Source organism: Bufo gargarizans, chromosome 1, assembly GCF_014858855.1.
Source record: "Bufo gargarizans isolate SCDJY-AF-19 chromosome 1, ASM1485885v1, whole genome shotgun sequence".
In the NCBI taxonomy this organism is placed as follows: domain Eukaryota; kingdom Metazoa; phylum Chordata; class Amphibia; order Anura; family Bufonidae; genus Bufo; species Bufo gargarizans.
In genome coordinates, this window is record NC_058080.1 from 622,929,785 (window position 1) to 622,952,931 (window position 23,147).

Sequence of the window (23,147 nt, forward strand, 5' to 3'; positions counted from 1 at the left end):
TGTACAGTGACATCCCTGGTCTAGGCCCTCAGAGAGCTGGGGCCACTTTGAACAGCTGATTGGTGGGGGGGTCCAGTGTCTCAGACCCCTGACAATTTGATACCGAGGACCCATGAGCATAGGCCAGGAATATCAAATTCACACCGTAAGGAGCATCCAAGACATTTCCGGCTAGACATTTTCAGTGATCCATTTCAACTTGTGCATTGCAGAAATCCTTTATCAGTCAGTAACCTAAATAGGTTTATTCACATCGAACATCTTATGCGTCATCAGAAAATCAAAATTGCTTGTTAGGGTAGGTTCACATTCACATTTAACGGATCTGGCAGGTTGTGTCACAGTTCACCGGATCCAGCCTGGATACCATCGTTCACCGCCAGTCTATTGACTACAAATGGGATCTGGCAGCTTTCAGGCAAAATTAATAGTAGGGTCAATGTGCGATGTTGCTTCTAGCTTCCTACTAAAGGAAGTTTACAAAGTTCAAATTCTCTCTTTGCAAAAAAAAAAATATATTCTAAATCTTTTAAATGACATAAGGGCGTAGTGGAAAGACAGTTAACCATTTATATACACAGGAAACACATTTCTAGTGAAAGAAGCACATTGTCATAATGGCAACCACAGCCATCACATGCAGCCTTCCATAATGTGAACATAGAATAGACCACTGGTGGCAAACCTATGGCACAGGTTTTAGAGGTGGCACTCAGAGGGCACGCATGTCCTGGAAAAAGTCTATGGTGTACCAATATGCCCTAGACTCATCCTTTCATTCATTAGCGCAGGGCGCACTATGAACGACACAGGCAGTACACAACGACATTTGTCGCACAACAATAAGTCACGTGACAGGGCACAACTACACTGCAACATTTGTCACACGACAATTTTTATAATGGTAGTCTATGGTGTCGCATTGCGACTGTCGCAGAAAAATCCATCTAATGGATTTTTTGCAACCGTCGCGTCGCAGTGCGACACCATAGAATATCATTATAAAAATTGTTGCGTGACAAAGGTAGTCGTGTAGACCTAGCCTTATTCGCAATATTGCCGTTTGTCAATTCATGATACAACAGTTCAATCTACGCAGTGCCAGAAATACTGCCACCCTTGGCCAAAAGCCAATAATCATCCCTTTTTACAACTCTGACAAATCTCCCCTTTTACCCATGATCGCAACGAGGGATATGTGAGTAGACAGCCTATAACACCCCACGCGACTTCCTTCATGAGCTGCGCACTACTGACATCAAAAGTAGGAAGTGGTCATAATAATGCGACTCGACAGAGTAGATATAAAACAATAGATGCAAATACTGTGCAGTGTAGTACTAATTGTCACTATGAGAAAGTATCAGAACAACCTACTGTTCTAATCCAATTTTTTATGTTTATTACATAATATAATAATTATGTTACTTTTTTTTTTACTCTCCATGTCTATCTAGATTTTAAAATAATCCAGTATTAACAGTGGCCACTAGGCCTCCAATATGTCAAGATATCCTGTTTGACTGGCCAAAGACACAATGGACCTCAATGACTTCTATGGGAGATTTGTCTAGGCATGCTGTGTGCGCAAGAGTCAGGAGGGAGGAGATACATTGTGACATCACCTGCTATGAATGGTAGATCCTGTATATATTATATATACATATCTGTCATCCTGCCTGTGATACCTACTGAAAAGTTACTGGAACAGAACAGGAAGTATGTAGATGCAAAGACTAAGCAATGTAGTACTAATTACCACATTTTAGCAACATTTCAATATACTCCACACCTTTCCTCCATACTATCTGAAAGTCAGCTTGCACTCATTACTATGCAGCGCGGCACACTCTCCAGCCCTTTGTGAGAGTCATCTACATAGGAGGTGGATCAGAGGGCCTCTCTTTACTGAAAGAAGAATTGACACAGATCGAAAGCATCTGGATACATTTTCTGTATGCATTAGTAAGCAGCGATACTAGATTCCTGGCACACATGAGATTAGTGCCCGAATCCAAGTAAAATTCAACTGGCATGCAGCGCACAGAGAACAGCAGGAAACAAAGCTTAAACTTTTAATGGGTATACTGTGAAGAACATTACATGCAAGTTTCTTTTCTAATGTGGCAAACAAATGGAACACAGCGCACAAAAAGATGGCAGCGAAGGCCATTTACGCCATATGCTTGGCCAGGGAAACACTTCTGTTCTTTATAGGTTTGGAAGCATCCTGAGTGAATGCAGCAAGAGTACTGTATTTTAGCCACGTCTTATGGTTCAGTGGTCTCAAGATAACATTCGTCAGGTGAACACAGTGCTGGACAAATCCCAGGAATCAGCCAACTGCTGTGACGGCTCTTAGGCCTCTATCACACAAGCGAGTTTTCCCTCCTGACCCATGGGCATAGTTTATCACTGATCATCTCTGCGTTCAGGAAATATTGCAGCATCTTCTATATTGTGTGGTTTTCACGCAGCCCTGGCTCCATAGACGTGAACGGAGATTGTGTGAAAAACGGAAGACATCCAGATGCATTGTGGTTTTCATTGAGGAGTGCTACCGTAAGCAGTTTTGATCACTTGCATCAAAAAATGGATTTCGTCCACATGGAAAAAACTAAAACACTGAACACAATCGCAGGCAAAACCACACAATGTGTATTATTTGTGTGAAATAAGCCTTAAAAAGGATTGTGTCGTCAGTAAATGACATTGCTTCAATCAAATAAAAAAATAAATAAAAATTGTGCCCGTTTTAGACCTCTTGCTCACGAACGTATTTTAATTCAGTGTCCATTCCGTTTCCGTATCTGTTCCGCAAAAAAAAAATAGAACATGTCCTAATACTGTCCGCAGTTTTTTCTGAAACTCTGTTAACCCCTTAGTGACCAAGCCTGTTTGGGCCTTTATGACCAAGTGTTTTTCTTCCTTTTTTCATGGTCTCGTTCCAAGAGCTATAACTTTTTTATTTTTTCGTCTATATAGCTTTATGAGGGCTTGTTTTGTACGGGACAAGTTGTAGTTTTTAATGGCACCATTTTGGGGTACGCATAACTTTCTGATTAACTTATTAACTCTTTCTTGGAGGGAGATGGGGAAAAAAAATGGCAATACTGCCACTGCGTTTTTACATTATAAATTTTAGGGCGTTCATTTTTCGGTACAAATAACATATCTTTATTCTCTGGGTCAGTACGATTACAGTGATACTAAATACTTATAACTTTTTTTTTAAGTTTTACTACTTTTTTTTCCCAATAAAACCCCTTTTATTAACTAAAAAAAAATGATTTTGCATTACCACTTCACAAGACCCATAACTTTTTTTTTTTCTTTTTCTATGGAGTTGTGTGAGGGCTTGATTTTTGAGGACAACTTGTATTTTTCATTGGTATCATTTTGGAGTAAATGCCGCTTTTTGATCGCTTGTTATTAAAAAATTTTGGGTGGAAACTAAGAATAAATTAGAAATGCATATTTTTTTTGTTTTTACAGCGTTCACCATAGGGGACAATTTATGTAATATTTATGTAGTCCGGGTCGTTACGGACGCGGTAATACCAAACATATGGGGGATATTTTCTTTTTGCAATTTTTTTCATTGAAAAGCGTATTTTCAATGGGAAAAAATAGCATTTTTTAATGGAATTTTTGATTTAGTAAATGTGTATTTTTTTCTATTTTTTTTTTTTACTACTTAAAAGTTCCACAAGGGGACTATAATATACAGTATTTTGATTGCTTTTAAAATGTAATGCATTATCTCTATAAATGCATTACATTTCAATAGCAATGCTATTCAAAGATTGACCAGCAGGCTGTGCCAGAGAGGCACAGCCTGCTGGAGATAACTGAAGACAGGCTCGGGGCCCTGATCGGAAGCAAGGTAAGCTTCCCAACACATCAGCACCCCGCAAGCGCATTTTCGGGGTACTGATGGGAGACAGAGGGAGTCCGCTCCCTCTGTCACCACTTTACATGCAGCGGGCGCCATTGCGCCCGGCATGTAAAGGGTTAAACAGCCCGGATTGGCACTTCTGCCAGTCAGGGCTGTGAGAGCCGGGTCCGCGCTCCCCGCTGCACGGGGGAGCCCCTTAGTGACCACCGTATAAACACGTATGGGTGGTCACTAAGGGGTTAAAGCAGTTCTTTGGCAGGATCAGACCAGACAGGCCAGCCACTTATCACTATAATCATTAATGGACTTTAGGTGCCCCATGACCCTGATCCCGGTTCACCCATTACCATTCATTGGCTTTTCTTGGACATTTACCAACCACAGAACACCAGGATCATCCCCAACATGACTTGCCATTGATCAGATCCTTACGTTGATCACTTTCCCAACACATTAAATTCAAGAACTGACTAGCAGCTGTCAGGGGCTGGAATATATAAAGACAGCAGGTGAGCATAGTCGAGACATAATCAATGTTATTTCTGTTGCCTGTCTATGCATTGAACCCCTTCAGGGCCCTGCCATTTTTCACCTTATGGACAGGACATTTTTTTGCAAATCTGACGCGTCATTTTATGTGGTAATAACTTTAAAAACGCTTTTGCTTATCCAGGCCATTCTGAGATTGTTTTCTTGTCACATATTCTACTTCATGACAGTGGTAAATTTGAGTCCAAATATTAATTAAAAAAGTTTCTTTTATTAATAAAAAAAACCACACACACCAAATTTACCAAAAATTGGGGAAAATTTGCAATTTTCAAAATTTCTATTTCTCTGCTTTTAAAACAGATAGTGATACCTCCTAAAATAGTTATTACTTTACATTTCTAATATGTCTACTTCATGTTTGGAACATTTTGTAAAAGACGTTTTCTTTTTTTGAGACGTTAGAAGGCTTAAGAGGTTTAGAAATCTTGAAATTTTTCAGAAAAATTCCAAAACTCACTTTTTAAAAAGGACCAGTTCAGGTCTGAAGTCACTTTGTGGGGCTAACATAGTGGAAACCCCCCATAAATGAGCCAATTGTAGAAACTACACCCCTCAAGTTACTCAAAACTGATTTTACAAACTTAACCCTTTTAGGTGTTCCACAAGAATTAAAGGAAATAAAATTTCTAAATTTCATTTTTTAGGCAGATTTTCCATTTTGATCCATTTTTTTCTTTAACACATTGAGGGTTAACAGCCAAACAAAACAATATTTATTATGCCGATTATGCGGTTTAGAACTCATGCACACAGCCGTTGTGCGGCTGTTCCGTGCATTAGGGACTGCAATTGCGGTCCCTAATGCACAGAACGGCCGCACAATTGCAGTCCCCAATGCACAGGCAACATCCGTGCAGCGGGCTAGACCCATTCAACTTGAATGGGTCCGTTGTCTGTCCGCACCGCAAAAAAATAAAAATAAAATTACATGTCATTTATTTGCGGTGCGGAACAACGGAAAGAAACACCACGGAAGCACTCCACTTCCGGTGTTCCTTGACTCCATTCCGCATCTCCGGAATTGCGGACCCATTCAAGTGAATGGGCCCGCATCCGTGATGCATGGTGCACACGGCCGGTGGCCGTGGATTGCCGACCAGCCGTTTGCGGGCCGAAATACGGCCAAAACGGCCGTGTGCATGAGGCCTTACAGAAACACCCCACACGTGGACGTAAACTGATCTAAGGGCACACGGCAGGACGCAGAAGAAAAGGAGCGCCGTATGGTTTTTAGCAGGCCAATTCTGCTGAACTGGTTTTTAAATGCTATGTCCGATTTGAAGCCCCCCTGATGCACCCTTACAGTAGAAACTCCCCAAAAGTGACCCCATTTTAGAAACTAGGGGATAAGGTGCCAGTTTTATTGGGACCATTTTTGGATAGATATGATTTTTTGATCATTATTACACTTTATGGGGCAAGGCGACCCAAAAAAAAAAAAAAAAAAAGTGGCGAGTGGTTAGTTCAGGTGACATTTTTATACAGCAGATCGTTATGGACGTGGCAATACCTAATATGTATACCATTTTCTTATTTAAGTTTTACACAATAACATTTTTGAAACCAAAACAAATTATGTTTTAGTATCTCCAAAGTCTGAGAACCATAGTTTATTTTTATTTTGGGGTCTAATTTTTTTGCAGTATGAGGTGACGATTTGATTGGTACCTCAAACGGTATTCACCTGAGGGGTTAGGTCATGTGATATATTTAGAGCCGGTCGCTAAGGATGCGGCAATACCAAATAAGTCTATTTTATGATTTTTTTCCTATATAACTTTTTTATTTATTATTTACAGTAATTGGGGAATAATTTTTTTCTTTACACTTTGCATCCCCAATAAGGTCATGCAAGACCTCTGGGGGCATTTAACTACCATTCCTCCCCCCCCCCCCCCCCACTATTGATTTCTCCTGTAACTGGGGCTGACATAGTTACAGGAAAATACACCCCCCATAGAGGGTGTACAGCAGAATACTGCGCTATACAGCCTCAGTACAGAGTTGATCAACGAGCACTGTGTATATAGAGCAATCAGGTAGAGTTTTGTGCTTCCTGTCCTGGCCCTGTGGTCATGTGACCGCCGAGGCCGGGAGTGCAGGAGACCCGATAGCTCCTGCACTCCTGGCCTCGGCGGTCACATGACCACAGGGCCAGGACAGGAAGCACAAAACTCTACCTGATCTATATACACAGTGCTCAACGAGCACTGTGTATATAGCGATCTAGAAGGCAGGCACACCTGAGAACTGTCCCTGCCTTCTTCCTGGGGTGCCATGCTGTCACGGACAGCTGGCCCCCCGCTCAGCAGCTGAACGATTAGCGTGCAGCTGCCATCTCTGAATGGACGTTCCAGACCGTCCATTCAGAGATAAAACATCCACCCATAGGATGTTTAAATCCTATGGGCGGATGTGAGGTGGTTAAGTTGCCATGTCCCATTTGAAGACCCCCTTGATGCACCCCTAGAGTAGAAACTCCAAATAAATGACCCCATTTTGGAAACTACAGGATAAGGTGGCAGTTTTGTTGGTACTATTTTAGGGTACATATGATTTTAGGTTGCTCTGTATTACACTTTGTGAGGCAAGGTAACAAAAAAAAAAAAAATAGCTGTTTTGGCACAGTTTATTTTTTGTTATTTACATTGTTCATCTGACAGGTTAGATCATGTGCTATTTTTATAGAGCAGGTTGTTCCGACAATACCAAATATGACTTTTTGGTTGTTTCAGTTTTACATAAGCATTTTTGAAAAATTATTTTTTAGTGTCTCCATATTTTGAAAAGCCATAATTTAGATTTTTTTGGGGGGCGACTGTCTTATGTAGGGGCTCATTTTTTGTGTGATGAGATGACGGTTTGATTGGTACTATTTTTGGGCATATGACTGATTGCTTGGTATTACACTTTTTGTGATGTAAGGTGACATTTAATATTTTTTTTAAGGTGTTCACCAGAGGTTTTAGGTCATGTGATATTTTTATACAGCAGGTTCTAAATGACGTGGCAATACCCAATAGGTCTAAATTTTTTCCCCCTTTTTTTTACTTTATTTTTTGTCCTACTCTGGGACTTTGGGGGGTCTGATACCCTTTACAATGCATTACAATACTTCTGTATTGTAATGCATTGGTTGCAAGTGTATTACACACTAATAGACTTACAGCCTTCCTACCTGTGAGATCCAGGGGGGCTGGATCTCACAGGCTATCACGAAAAGCAGCAATGATGCCTAAGGAAGGCATTGGGTTGCACCCACCCGAACACCATGAAGTACATGTACGTCACTGGTCTAAGGGTACTTTCACACTTGCGTTGTTTGATTCCGGCAGGCAGTTCCGTTGCCTGAACTGACTGCCTGATCAGGCAAACTGTATGCAAACGGATGTCATTATTTCTGACTGATCAGGCATTTTTCTGACTGATCAGGATCCTGATCAGTCAGAAAAATGCCTGATCAGTCAGAAAAATGCATTGCAATACCGGATCCGTTTTTCCGGTGTCATCAGGCAAAAAGGATCAGTTTTTTTCATTTTTTTCATTTTTAAAGGTCTGCGCATGCGCAGACCGGAATGACGGATCCGGCATTCCGGTATTTTGAATGCCGGATCCGGCACTAATACATTCCTATGGAAAAAAATGCCGGATCCGGCATTCAGGCAAGTCTTCAGTTTTTTTCGCCGGAGATAAAACCGTAGCATGCTACGGTTTTCTCTTTTGCCTGATCAGTCAAAACGACTGAACTGAAGACATCCTGATGCAAACTGAACGGATTACTCTCCATTCAGAATGCATGGGGATATGCCTGATCAGTTCTTTTCCGGTATAGAGCCCCTGTGACGGAACTCTATGCCGGAAAAGAAAAACGCAAGTGTGAAAGTACCCTAAGTCCCTGCCAGATATGACGTACATGTACATCATGGGTCTTTAAGGGGTTAATGTTAAGGCTGATGTCATGGTCAGGAAGCTTCTGCACACACACGAGGAGACATACGCGTCTAAGATCACGTTGTCTACAAGCTCATGAGCAAGAACTCCACCAAAGCCAGGTCAAAGGAGTGACAGAGCTTCTCCCATGTCCCAATACAAATTTGTCATGTACGAGCTAAAAGCACAAGGACCTACCAGCCATTGGTTCTGTCCGCAGTATATGGGTACATTCTCTACATTTGCAAACACTGGAATCATCAAGTAAAACGCTCCAACAAAGAATATTCCCAGGAAGTCTTTATTAAGCAACATTTAATAAGATCAGAAAAACAAGCATGTGCCAAAATTACACTCACTGACAAATCTGCTCTAAGATTAGTTCCTGCATGTGAAAGCCAAAGAGCTGGATTCAGGAAGGTAAAGACGTAACCTAATCCAACAATAATGTATACGCGTTACTGCATAATGGAGAACTGCGAACTACCACACAATCTATGGTTATACACTCGCATTTAAAAGACCTTTCTGATGACCTATCCTCAGGATCTGATCGGTAGGGACCTCTGCCCATCAGCTGTCCTGTGAGCGACGCTACCTTCTCACAGCGCCGTACATCATATAGTGGTTGTGCTTGGCATCGCAGCTCAGCCCCATTCAGGTCCTAGGCCCCGTATATTATGAACGTGACGTCATTGGCCTAGGAAAAGCAGTGAGAAGGCCATGGCGCAAAAAAATAAATAATAAAACTCTTGGAAAACCACTTTAAGGCTACTTTCACACTAGCGTTCGGGTGTCCGCTTGTGAGCGCCGTTTGAAGGGGCTCACAAGCGGCCCCGAACGCATCCGTACTGCCCTAATGCATTCTGAGTGGACGTGGATCCGCTCAGAATGCATCAGTCTGGCAGCATTCAGCCTCTGCTCCGCTCAGCAAGCGGACACCTGAACGCTGTTTGCAGCGTTCGTGTGTCCGCCTGGCCGTGCGGAGGCAAGCGGATCCGTCCAGACTTATAATGGAAGTCAATGGGGACGGATCCGTTTGAAGATGACACAATATGGCTCAATCTTCAAACGGATCCGTCTCCCGTTGACTTTCAATGTAAAGTCTGGACGGATCCATTCAGGCTACTTTCACACTGAACGGATCCACCGTCTGCATTATATGAGCGGATCCGTCTCAGACGGATCCGCTCTGAACGCAAGTGTGAAAGTAGCCTAAGTATGACAGCCAATGAAAAAGAGGGACATCTCCTGACATATCTGCTTTAGCTAACACTTGAATCCACCTTGCAATAACAATTCAGCATCTATTCTTATGACTATGTTGTATCATTCCTGCTAGAAGTTATGAATGAATTAATAGCAGTTTGCAGTGAAGGCCCAGATTTGGGGGGGGGCTTCTCAGCAGCCATGTACAGACCTGGGCTTCCAGTGTTCAGTGGTAGATAGTCCATAGCAATGCCCAGATAACCCCTTTAATAACAGGATACAATCTTGCATGCATTGCACAACAATTTTGCCACTTTATGCTTCTTGGATGCAATTAGAAATGTGGGTGTGGTTTAGTGGGAGGGGGTGGGGTCTTCTGTAGACTACCATATATACACAGTCGAGTCATTATTATAACCACTTCCTACTTTTGATGTCAGCAGCACGTAGCTCTTGAAGGAAGTCACGTGTGGTGGGTATATATGGGATGTGATAGGCTGTCTGCACACACATGCCTCGTTGCTGTCATGGGTTGCAGAAAGGGATGATTATTGGCTTTTAGGTCGAGGGTGGCAGTATTTCTGACACTGCACAGTATGTTAACTGCAGGGGTGAAAGTATCATGAGTGGACAAATTGTGTCATTGCAAATAAGCGAAGTGAAAACTGCAGAGTGCCACGTGCCACTGATGTAAGAGGTGTGCGAGGGCGGACCGACACGCTACAGGGGAGCAGCTCACTGCCAAACTGACCCAGGGGCACACCAGACATGTGAACCTTACTGAACACGAGGCGTCAAAGCAGAGGGATGGTCACTGCACCTGTTAAAGCTGCAGAAAAGGCTTCAATTTTCGCAGCAGTATTGCAATTGGACCTTCGCTGATTGGAAAAGGGTTGTCTTCTCTGAGGAGTCACATTTTCGGCACCATTTGGACACCCTGCACCCATTGCTAGAAGAACACAAGCTGGTGGTGGCAGCGTTATGGTCTGGGGAATGTCTTCATGGCATTTTCTCATCCCACTCATCCACATGGAGGGCACTCTCAACCAAATTGGGATCTTCCAGGAAGACAATGCGACATGATTGTTGGAAGAGCATGAACAAGGCTTCCAAGTACTACCCTGGCCCCCTAAATAACTTGAGCCCAGTTGAGCATCTGTGGGACCACCTCAATAGTCATGTTCGCTCTATGGATCCTCTTTCATGCATCCTCAGCAGGGGATGTGGGCTGCACTGTGGTCATCATGGCTCCAGATACCTGGGACACCCTACCAGGACCTTACTGAGTCACTCCCAGCCCGTCTAGCTGCCGTCAGTGCTGCACACGGTTACTCTGGACATTAGCTGGTGGTCAGAATAACGTGATTCTACTGTGTAATATAACTAGTGTCAGAAACTGGCACAAATTAGAGCAGAAATGTACAAGTGCTCGGCAGAAGTAGATTTCAATTTCTAGCTCACAGCCAAATACACGCTAAATTTATTAAAAAGTTGTCCACCTATAAATAAGACTCGGCACAACTTATTCCAATTTATTTTAGTTTAAGACTCGAGAACATGAAGCACAAATAAATCTCTCTCCATACTCCATTTGTATAGTACAAACTACAATAAAATGTCCTATTGGATGCTGAACACAAATCTGAAAATCGCCCCCAAATTCACTATTAATGTGGATTATAATTTATAACTACAGCATATGGCAGAGCAAAAAGGTCATGGCCATTGCATATACTGTACAAAGAGGCAGCGCAGGAAATAATGCGACTTCAGTCTTGAAGACACCATCTCTTGTGCCATATCTTTATAAAAAAGAACTAGTATTTCCAGTTTAAAAACCAGTGAAGTGCAGCCACACATTAGAACCCGTGGGAGGCACAAGACCAAGACCATGACTGCAGTAAGAGATGCGGAACATGACCAGATCAGCCCAATATCTGAGGTGCTCCACAAAGCTTTCACTTTGAAGGGCAGATTTCACTGGGATAATTTTAAGTTGCCATGTCACATTTGAAGACCCCCTGATGCACCCCTAGAGTAGAAACTATGTATGGTCTCATTTTCTTTGGGATGAGATGACAGTTTGATTGGTATGATTTTGGGGTGCGCATGATTGTTCACTTGGTATTACCACTTTGTGATGTAAGGTGACAAAAATAACGAAAAAAATAGGCTTGACAGTTTTAATTTTTTTGGGGGGGGGGGTCGTGTTCACCTGAGGGGTTTGGTCATGTGATATTTTTATAGAGGAGGTCGTTATGGACGTGGCTATGTCTAAAATGTATCATTTTTTTTTATTATTTAAGTTTTACACTATCATTTTATAAAAATAAAAATAAATAAAAAATCCTGTTTTAGTATCTCCATAGTCAGAGCCATAGCTTTTAAATTTTTTGGGCGATTGTCATTTTTTTGCGGGATGAGGGGACGGTTAGAGTGGTACTATTTTGGGAGCCATACACCTTTTTGATCGCTTGGTGTTGCACTTTTAGTAATGTAAGGTGACAAAAAAATTGTGGGTTTTTCACTGATGGTTGCTAAGAGATGTTGTTTGTAAACATTGTTTTTTATCACGCGTGTGAAAAATGCATCAATGCGCATTTCACCTGCACGATAAAAACGGAACGCAATTGCAGACAAAACTGACTGAACTTGCTTGCAAAATGGTGCAAGTTTCACTGAACGCAACCAGACCTGATCCGTATCGTTCGTGTTCAAGAGGCCATACAGTGTTCCTCCCATTTTGAGCCCCTCTGTGCACCCATATGGCACTTTATGACCACATATGGGGTTTCTGTAAACTTAAAGGGGTTGGTCATTATATAATTACTTTCCACTAAATAGTGGGAGGTAGGGTAATTAAAATAAAACGTTTCCTTATATACTTTATAAAAACATATTTTTATAACTTTTTTTAAGCCAGTTCGTACATGGCTGCAAGCGACATGGAGCAGCTTTAGAGAAAGCTCGTCCATGGCTTTATTCGCATGCCCAGTCTGCCTCTGCCACTGGTGCGCTCCCTGCTCCAACTTTGTCTCTACAACCGGCTTATTCCGGTCAGTCGGGAGCGGGAAGAAAAGTAAGAGTATGTCTGATCCCAGACGCAGAGTTGTTGCAATACCAAATTTTTGATTACATTTCGATACCATAAAAAAAAAAGTATTGCGATACTCTAAAAAAAAAAATCCATAATACCGCATTTTTTTTAAATGGCGAATAACGCAGTTTTGATTTTTTTTTTCTGTTCCAGTGTCCACCGCATAGATTTTTTAAAATATTTTAATAGTTCAGACTTTTCTGACGTGGTGATCTGGGATATAAGATATATAAACAATAAATAAATATATATATGTGAAATGGGGTGATTTATGCTTAATATTTTGGTTGGGGGGGGGGGGGGGGTTAAAAAAATGTTAACACTTTATTTAACAACTATTTCTTAGGGCCCAGAACCTGGGATCTTCTAATCCCTTGTCCTATTCACCCTAATAGATGTCTATTAGGGTGAATAGGACCTCACACTCTCCCTGCCCAGAGGAGCACTCTGTGCACACAGCAGCAGGGAGCCGACTATGGCAGCTGAACGGAGCCCCAGAATTACACTGCTGGGGCTCCGGTCAGAAGCTGTCACTGCACCACCAAGGAAGAGGAGGGGACCCTGTGGCCACTGCCACCAATGATTTTAATACTGGGGGTTGAGAGGGGCGGGTGCACTGTGCCACCAATGATTTAAATGGGGCGGTGAGGGCGCACTGCGCCACTAATGATAATTAACCCTTAATACAGGAGGCGGGTACTGGCAGCAGATCAGCGGCAGTTAACCCCTCAGGTGCCATGTAACAGATCTGCTAGCACCCCGACCAGATACCACCGTCTATGGATGCTCCTAGTGCTTCCCGAGGACTCCAAGCACTCCACTTGACACCGTAAGCACTGCAGACCCCACGAACCGCCGAAGCTTGGTTGAGGTCTCGCCGTCACCTACCCACCCTGGACCTACAACAAAGCTCCAGTGGGTGAACCTCTCTTAAATCCAGAGAGCAGGAACAGCTCTTACAAGAGCTAATAGTATAGCCAGGGGAGTATAGCACATCTTCAGCATATAGCAATCCCCCAGTGTCTGTTTACCCAAACACCAGCCTCAACATGATGAAGGGTAAAACAGGAACTCTTTATTTGAACACACAAGCATTGATTTATACACATCTTCCAACAAGGTTAACACCCACAGGGTTTTGTAAAAACAGCCAATAACCACGTACAATACACTCAGACACTCCCACACAAAATCCTCCCCTTTGCCTGTGATACAATTACCTCACACTGGGTTGATGCAATCATCACAGGCAGGAGAATACACAATAGTCTTCTGTCCTGGAGACAACCAAGACGTAATTCAATTATCTCTCAGGACAAAAGGGACGTCGCCAATACACACAGAGACAATGGAACAGAACTCACTAAACGTATACAATGTCCCACCCTTTACAATACACAGACATTTAACATCCCAAAATGGCACGAATTAGACCAGGGGTTCAAGTTAGTACAAGTCCTTTGTGAACAAAGGAGGCCTGGCTGATTAGAGGGCCCGTAATCCTGGGGCAGGAGGTGGGCAAACAGCCCCCTCCAAAACACAATGGCGAAGTGGCTTTCGCCACATGCCACACCTGAGGGGTTAACTGCCGCTGATCGCAGCTCCCTGTCAGAGGCAGGGTGCCGGCTATGTGATTCTGCTGCCGGCACCTGCCTCCTGTATTATGTGTTAAAGACAACCTTATATGGGTCCAGACTTAAAGGGACTCTGTCACCAGTTTCTAACCCCCCCTTTTAAAACTATTGTTCTCTCCATGGTGCCCTTGTCATTACAAAGCTGTTGTTATAAGATAAATCCGCAGTGTAGTTTTGATAAAAATCGCTTTTATCTAACCTGTCAATCTTCTGGATAAGGTGCCCAGGGCGTTTCTGAAGGTCTGAATCTGCCGCTCTCCGCCGCCGCCGTTGGTGCCCAGCTCCTCCCATGATCCTTTCAGCGCCACCTCGATGTAATGAAATCCGCCTCCGGCTCTCCTCAGTGCCCCCTCCTCCTTTTCAAAGATCCCGCGCGTGCGCACGAGGCAGAATCTAAAAGTCCGCACGGGCGAATCAGGCACAGGCCTGTGCGCACGCGCGGGATCTTTGAAAAGGAGGAGGGGGCACTGAGGAGAGCCGGAGGCGGATTTCATTACATCGAGGTGGCGCTGAAAGGATCATGGGAGGAGCTGGGCACCAACGGCGGCGGCGGAGAGCGGCAGATTCAGACCTTCAGAAACGCCCTGGGCACCTTATCCAGAAGATTGACAGGTTAGATAAAAGCGATTTTTATCAAAACTACACGGCGGATTTATCTTATAACAGCTTTGTAATGACAAGGGCACCATGGAGAGAACAATAGTTTTAAAAGGGGGGGGTTAGAAACTGGTGACAGAGTCCCTTTAAGTAGCAGGTTACACAAAGCGGGCCAGAGATGTCCCAGCACTTACTTTTATTCCTGGGCGCCGCTCCGTTCGCCCGCTGTGCCCATCGGAGCAATGGGGAGGAGACACCAGCTTCTCTAGTGGGCGCAGGGAGAAGGAACACCCAGGAGAGAAGCTGATGTCCCATTGCTCCGATAGTAATTAGCATATGGAGCAGGAGACAGTAATGGGGCACAGTGGGCGAACGGAGCAGTGCTCAGGAAAAATAGTAAGTGCTGGGACATCTCTGGGTGCCACTCTGTAGCCTGCTACTTAAAAGTCCGGACCCAGGAAAGGCCCCATCATTGCTGGCGCAGTGCGTCCGCCCCTCTCTCCTCATTGGCAGCGTGGCACAGGGGGAGAGAGAGACTGCTTCCTTCTCCCCTTTGCTGCCGAGAGAACATGAGCGCGCCGACAGCAGCGCACTCATGCTCTGTGATACTAGACTGCGCAGCCCAGTATCAAAGAAATTGATATCCCGGTATTGTATCGATACCGGGACAAAAGTATCGATTGGGTATTGAAATTTCGATACCCGCAACAACCCTACTCCGACGCACTCTTACTTTTCTTCCCGCTCCGAACTCTGACAGGAATAATAAGCCGGTTGTAGAGACAGAGTCAGAGTAGGGAGCGCACGCCAGTGGCAGACTGGGTGGGCATGCTCTTAAAAGGAAAAGCAGCGCATGTGCAGTTAGAATAAAGCCATGAACGAGTGGGGCTCATTATAAAAACATTACCATTCAGATTTTTTTTTTTAATAATAAAGTATATTAGGAAACTCTTTTACCCTACCTCTCACTATATAGTGGAAAGTACTCATAGTGGCCAACCCCTTTAAGAATCAGGGTAACAAATAGAGTTGGTTTTTTTTTTTTTTTTCTGTTATACCATGCTGGGTTGCAGGAAAAATGGAACTAAATGGAAAAAAATCTGCAAAATAAAAGTGAAATTTTTAGAATTCACCTAAATTTTCCTTTAATTCTGGTGGAACACTTAAAGGGTTAACAAAGTTTGCAAAATCAGTTTTGAATAAATTGAGGGGTGTAGTTTTTAAAATGGGGTCATTTATGGGTGGCTTCTACTAGGAGTCCCACAAAGTGACTTTATAACTGAACTGGTCCTTACAAAAGTGGGGTTTGGAAATGTTCTGAAAAACTTTAAAATTTGCTTCTAAACTTCTAAGGGTACTTTCACACTAGCGTTTTTGTTTTCTGGTATTGAGTTCAGTCACAGGAGCTCAATACCGGAAAATAACTGATCAGTTTTATCCTGATGCATTCTGAATGGAGAGCAATCCGTTCAGTATGCATCGGACCAGTCCCTCTTAGGCTGGGTTTACACGGGCGGTGCGGGTGACGTGCAGGAAAATATGCGGGTGCGCCGCTGGAAAATGTGCGATTTTTCCCAGCGAGTGCAAAGTGCTTTAGTGCGTTTTGCACGCGCATGAGAAAAATTGGCATGTTTGCTACCCAAACCCGAACTTCTTCACAGAAGTTCGGGTTTGGTGTTCTGTAAATTTTATTATTTTCCCTTATAACATGGTTATAAAAGGAAAATAATAGCATTCTTAATACAGAATGCATAGTAAACTGTCCATTGAGGGGCTACAAATAATAAACAAAATTTAACTCACTCCATCCACTTGGTCGCGTAGTGAATCTCCTCTTTCTTCAGGCAAAAAGACCTTTGATGACGTCACTGCGCTCATCACATGATCTATCACATGGTCACTCACCATGGTGATAGATCATGTGATGAGCGCAGTGACGTGAGCAAAGGTCCTTTTCCTCCCAGGTCATCAAAGAAGAAAGAAGAGAAGCTGGGCTACACGAACAAGTGGATGAGGTGAGTTTAATATATTTAAATTTTTTAACCCCTCCATCCCTATTTTACTAAGCATTCTGTATTAACCATGTTATAAGGGAAAATAATTAAGATCGGGTCCCCATCCCGATCGTCACATAGCAACCATGTGTGAAAATCGCACCGCATCCGCACTTGCGATTTTCATGCAGCCCTATTCACTTCTATGGGGCCTGAAAAACGCACAATATAGAGCATGCTGCGATTTTTACGCAATGCTCAAGTGACGCGTGAAAATCACCGCTCATGTGCACAGCCCCATAGAAATGAAGGAGTCTGGATTCAGTGCGGGTGCAATGCGTTCACCTCACGCTTTGCACCCACGCTGAAAACTCGCCCGTGTGAAAGGGGCCTTACGTTTTTTGGCCAGAGAAAATACCGCAGCATGCTGCAGTTCTCTCCAGCCAAAAATCCTGAACACTTGCCGGAAACATTATTTTCCGTTGAAGTGTATTAATGCCGGATCCAGCATTAAGTGTCCCGGCAAAACGGATCCGGCTTTCCAGTCTTCCTTTCTGAACAGATGCATGCGGTTGTATTATCTGAACGGATGCGTTTGTGCAGATCCATGATGGATCCGCACCAAACGCGAGTGTGAAAGTAGCCTTAGAGACCGAATGCCCAAACTGTAACCCAAAACCCAAAGTGCCAACACCGCAATGTAACCTGAATACTATAGTCCAGTACAGTATATCCTCCATGTACTTTATCACTTAGCTATAATAGGCTGCCTACATTCAGTGCGCTGCCTGTGCTGTTCATAGTGCGCCCTGCGCTGATGAATGGCAGGAAAAGTCTAAAGCATATTGGTACACCAGAGACTTTTTCCAGGGTGCCCACAGAGAGGGCTCGGAGTGCTGCCTCTAGCACCCGTGCCATAGGTTCGCCACCACTGCTCTATGACCTGTGCAGAAGTCAGGAGGCCTACTGTGAATGGTGGATCCTGTGTTACCTATACAGAGGTGTTATCTGTCATTCTAATCCTGCCTATGATGATCAGGAGATGACTGCTGAAAAGTGATCTGCCCACACCATGGCATCAGGCTTTGTCTTCTTTCACATTTACGCTGCCAGAACAGCCAGTCGGAAAAAAAAAAAAAAAAGCATCATCAATAATTCTTTGAATATACATTTAAAAAAAGCGATTTAAATGACGTGTCATCAGAAAATGACCTATTCCCTTTTAAGCACATCCATCACATCTGCGGTCAGCTGGCTCAGGATCTTTTAGGTCACAGGCACTGACCCCCCCTAGGGTGCCTTCACACGCTGCAGAAATTTCGGCAACTGAACATCAGTTCCATTCATCTAAATGGGGTTGCTTTGGCTGCAGAGCACATGGATTTCTGCAAGCCTTATTCAAGTGAATGGAAAGGATATTTAGCTGCAACAAAATCTGATGTGTGTGAAGACACCTCTTTCCAGTCTGGTTCATGAGGCTTTCAGATATTTTTTTTAAATAATATTTATATAATACATTTTTTTAAGGCAACCCCTTTTAAGATACTCTGACATCTACAAATCACAGTTCACAAAACCCGATGCTCCATAGCGAGCTGTAAAATTCTGCATAGTACCAAGAGAAGCACATGCAGTATTCGGCTTGTTTTTGGGCGACAAGCTTATGCTGAATCCAAGAGGGAATGCCCATCATCCACATATTAGAATCCTGCAAAATCAATAGCAATCCTTAAATCCTCTCTGCTCACAGAGAACGTCTACAAACCACAAGACTCGCGCTCAAGCGAACATAAATTAGCTTTGAACTGGAAGATTTCTGCTTCTACTACAGATGCAGAGCAGTTCTAACCAGGACAAGCAACCAGCAGCAAAGAGGAGGCACCTGAGCGACGGGTATCAAGAGACACGTCAGTGTTACTTCATGGTTGTAATATCTACTTCAAGACCAGACAAAGTGTTGGAGACATAAGAAAACACTTTATGGTGCCCATTCAGATTATATACTGTTCTGCTCCAAAGGCCAACTGCTAGAAAGTTCACACACTGGGGAGGTTTATCAATGTATTTACTCCAGCTTTCTGACACACATGCATCTTTGTAGGAACGGGGCTTCAGAGGTAGTGGAGCAACACATCTGACAAGGTTTGAGACCAGGTCTGTGCCATATACTTCAGCAGGGAATGTGCCATGTTGAAGAACACGGTACACTGCTGTGACAATATTAGGAGATCTCCCCTACTGACAACACGTGCAAAAGATCAAATAAAAACTACATTTCTGGAGCACATATTGCAGCAACAAATCAAGTGGAGAGAACAAACATCCAGGCATAAGCTACAACAGAAAAATAAGAATATAAACTAATAAATGAGAACTTCATACTGAAATAAAGCAAAAGGCAAGCCAGTCCTCAAAACTTTCTATCCAGATATTTTCAAGTGTATCTGGAGAAGCTGGAGGACAATCCCAGAAAGAAGTGTGAAGTATCATCAACTAGCCTTCCCAGGGAGAAGAAAACAAACAAAACAAAACAGGTAGAACCACCAAACAAGTACATAGACTTGCCTGCCTGGACTCATAAGAAGTCCTAGCCCATGGACCTGCACGGGTTGTCAGCTGTCATCTGCGAAACCAAACTGGACATCTTCCACCTGGCAGCAATGAGGTCTATGTGGAGTCGAAGGGTACGGCCACGTTTATGGATGCCAAAACCAGAAGTGGTTCATAAAAAGGGCAAACAGAATAAGAAGTACAACTTCACTTTTTTGATTTCGCGCTTGATTTTGACTGCCAAAACTGCATCAGGAAACCTGACAGTGTGGCCGTACCCTTTAACTCCACATAGACCTCATCTCTGGAAGGTGGAAGACATCCAGCGTGGGCTGACAGCCGACAATAAAGAACACTCTAGTCCTAAAGGGGCAGGTTCATAGAGTAGGACTTCTTATAGGTACAGTATACTCTGAATTTCCCAGGCCAGCAGTTTTATTAGGTTATCATGACAAGTGCCAGGACTGAGTAGACACCAGCTGTCCCACATCGTCCAGAAGACAAGAGGTCAGCCCTGTACTCCATGCAGAGAGGTAATGGGGGGCAGAAAAATCAGAATACAAGATAATAAATGGTAACAGAAAAAACATCTTTATGACAGGCATCAGGGAAGTTCACTGTAGAACTGTGCCTGGAACGAGCCTCAGACCACAGGTAATCTAGCAGCCTTAGATGGGCTTTCTATATAAGCACAGGGTGTCCACCATGGGGAGCAGGCCAAACACGCAGCTCTCTCAGGATCAGTGAGGTCTTCATGGTATGTTTGAGGAGGCTACTTCTTGACTACCCTGATCTTAGGTGTTTTGGCCACCAGCTGTGACCCGCACAAGAAGGAATGGCACTGCTTGGAGATAACTTGGGCTACACATGACTTTAGAAGAGATGACACCAGCCAAGTGTAGATGGGCATCAGTGGGGGGCACCTCAATGACATGACACCTATCACTAGATAACCCCCCAGCAGCACCCATGGGATCAGTCTCACCTTTGGGAAGGCTCCTTCTCTGCGGGGGTTCTGAGGTTGGTCAAACTGCCCCCGGTCCAGCATGAGATACAAGGAGAAGATGACCACACAGAATATAGCGCTGCCCAGCACCGTGATCTGCCGGCTCAGCTTCATCTTCCAGTCCAAACACACAGCTCCTCGGCGCCCGCTTCACACTCCGCCAGGCAGTGCCCCCTCGTCACACCTGCCCCGGGCACCAGGGTCACATGCTCCTGCTCCACAGGTCACACACTGACGGCTCCAACTTTCCGCCCCATGAGGGCTGCACCTATCCGAACCAGGCAGGGAGTTCCTGCTGCACTCAGTACAGGAAAAGCGCCGGGGCACAAGTCCCCCTCCCTCCCCAAATAGCAGCGCTCCGGGACTTCCGCAGAGTGCTCTCCACTCCTGGCACGGACTCGGCGCCCAGTGGAGGAGATACCAATCACGTCACGGCGTGTCCCGCTGCCTCAGTCACGGCCACCGCTCCACAACTCCGTCCAGCGGCTTCAAATTGTAACCACCGAGAGGCGGGGCTTACAGGAAGGGGCGGGGTTCCCATGTCCTAAGGACGCGTCATACAATTGTACGGCCCAGCGAAGGGAGTGTGGTGACGTCACAGAACTAGGTCTTAGGAGCAGCCACGCCCCCCGAGGTTTGGCAATTTGGGGTCCCTGTCCTCCTACCCTGCTGTGTGTGACGTGCGGCGGAGCAGAAGTCCTGTGTACTGCAGGGGTTAATAACGTGATGTGTGTGAGGGCAGTAAGAAGCCCAGTGTGTCCAAGGGCATAAAACTACTGAGCCCTGGAATATCCTGTACCTGTAGACGGTGCTGGAACCGGGCTCCACACACGGTATATCTGTGGGCTGTATACCCCTCACTACACATACATGTTACATACCTACACACACTCATATCTACAGCATATACCTACTGTACACCTATACATGTTACCATACCTACACTGTATACACCTATACATGTTACCATACCTACACTGTATACACCTATACATGTTACCATACCTACACTGTATACACCTATGCATGTTACCATACCTACACTGTATACACCTATATATGTTACCATACCTACACTGTATACACCTATACGTTACCATACCTACACACACTCCTATACATACACTCATATCTACAGCATATACTTACTATACACCTATACATGTTACATACCTACACACACACATATCTACAGCATATACCTACTGTACACCTATACATGTTACCATACCTACACTGTATACACCTATACATGTTACCATACCTACACACAATCCTATACATACACTCATATCTACAGCATATACTTACTATACATGTTACATACCTACACACACTCCTATCTATATACTTACTGTATACACCTATACATGTTACCATACCTACACACACTCCTATCTATATACTTACTGTATACACCTATACATGTTACCATACCTACACACACTCCTATCTATATACTTACTGTATACACCTATACATGTTACCATACCTACACACACTCCTATCTATATACTTACTGTATACACCTATACATGTTACCATACCTACACACACTCCTATCTATATACTTACTGTATACACCTATACATGTTACCATACCTACACACACTCCTATCTATATACTTACTGTATACACCTATACATGTTACATGCCTACACACACTCCTATCTATATACTTACTGTATACACCTATACATGTTACATTCCTGCACACACTCCTATCTATATACTTACTGTATATATCTATACATGTTACATACCTACACACACTCTTATCTATATACTTACTGTATACATGCTACATACCTGCATACACTCCTATCTATATACTTACTGTATACATGCTACATACCTACATACACTCCTATCTATATACTTACTGTATACACCTATACATGTTACCATACCTACATACACTCCTATCTATATACTTACTGTATACACCTATACATGTTACCATACCTACACACACTCCTATACATGTTACCATACCTACACACACTCCTATACATGTTACCATACCTACACTGTATACACCTATACATGTTACCATACCTACACACAATCCTATACATACTCATATCTACAGCATATACTTACTATACATGTTACATACCTACACACACTCCTATCTATATACTTACTGTATACACCTATACATGTTACCATACCTACACACACTCCTATCTATATACTTACTGTATACACCTATACATGTTACCATACCTACACACACTCCTATCTATATACTTACTGTATACACCTATACATGTTACCATACCTACACACACTCCTATCTATATACTTACTGTATACACCTATACATGTTACCATACCTACACACACTCCTATCTATATACTTACTGTATACACCTATACATGTTACCATACCTACACACACTCCTATCTATATACTTACTGTATACACCTATACATGTTACCATACCTACACACACTCCTATCTATATACTTACTGTATACACCTATACATGTTACATTCCTGCACACACTCCTATCTATATACTTACTGTATACACCTATACATGTTACATACCTGCACACACACTCCTATCTACAGTATATACTTACTGTATATATCTATACATGTTACATACCTACACACACTCTTATCTATATACTTACTGTATACACCTATACATGTTACATTCCTGCACA

At 43.5% G+C, this 23,147-nt stretch overlaps 1 protein-coding gene across 1 annotated transcript in view; it reads right to left on the reverse strand.

Annotated features, from left to right (window-relative positions):
• The window catches only part of MAN2A1 (mannosidase alpha class 2A member 1), a 168,654-nt gene extending 147,679 nt beyond the window's left edge, over positions 1 to 20,975 (reverse strand). The window contains exon 1 of the mRNA XM_044275947.1: positions 20,447 to 20,975. Within this exon, the coding sequence (XP_044131882.1) occupies positions 20,447 to 20,581 (135 nt within the window). The 5' untranslated portion in view covers positions 20,582 to 20,975. The remainder of the gene's footprint in view (positions 1 to 20,446) is intronic.
• Between the last annotated feature and the right edge of the window lie 2,172 nt (positions 20,976 to 23,147).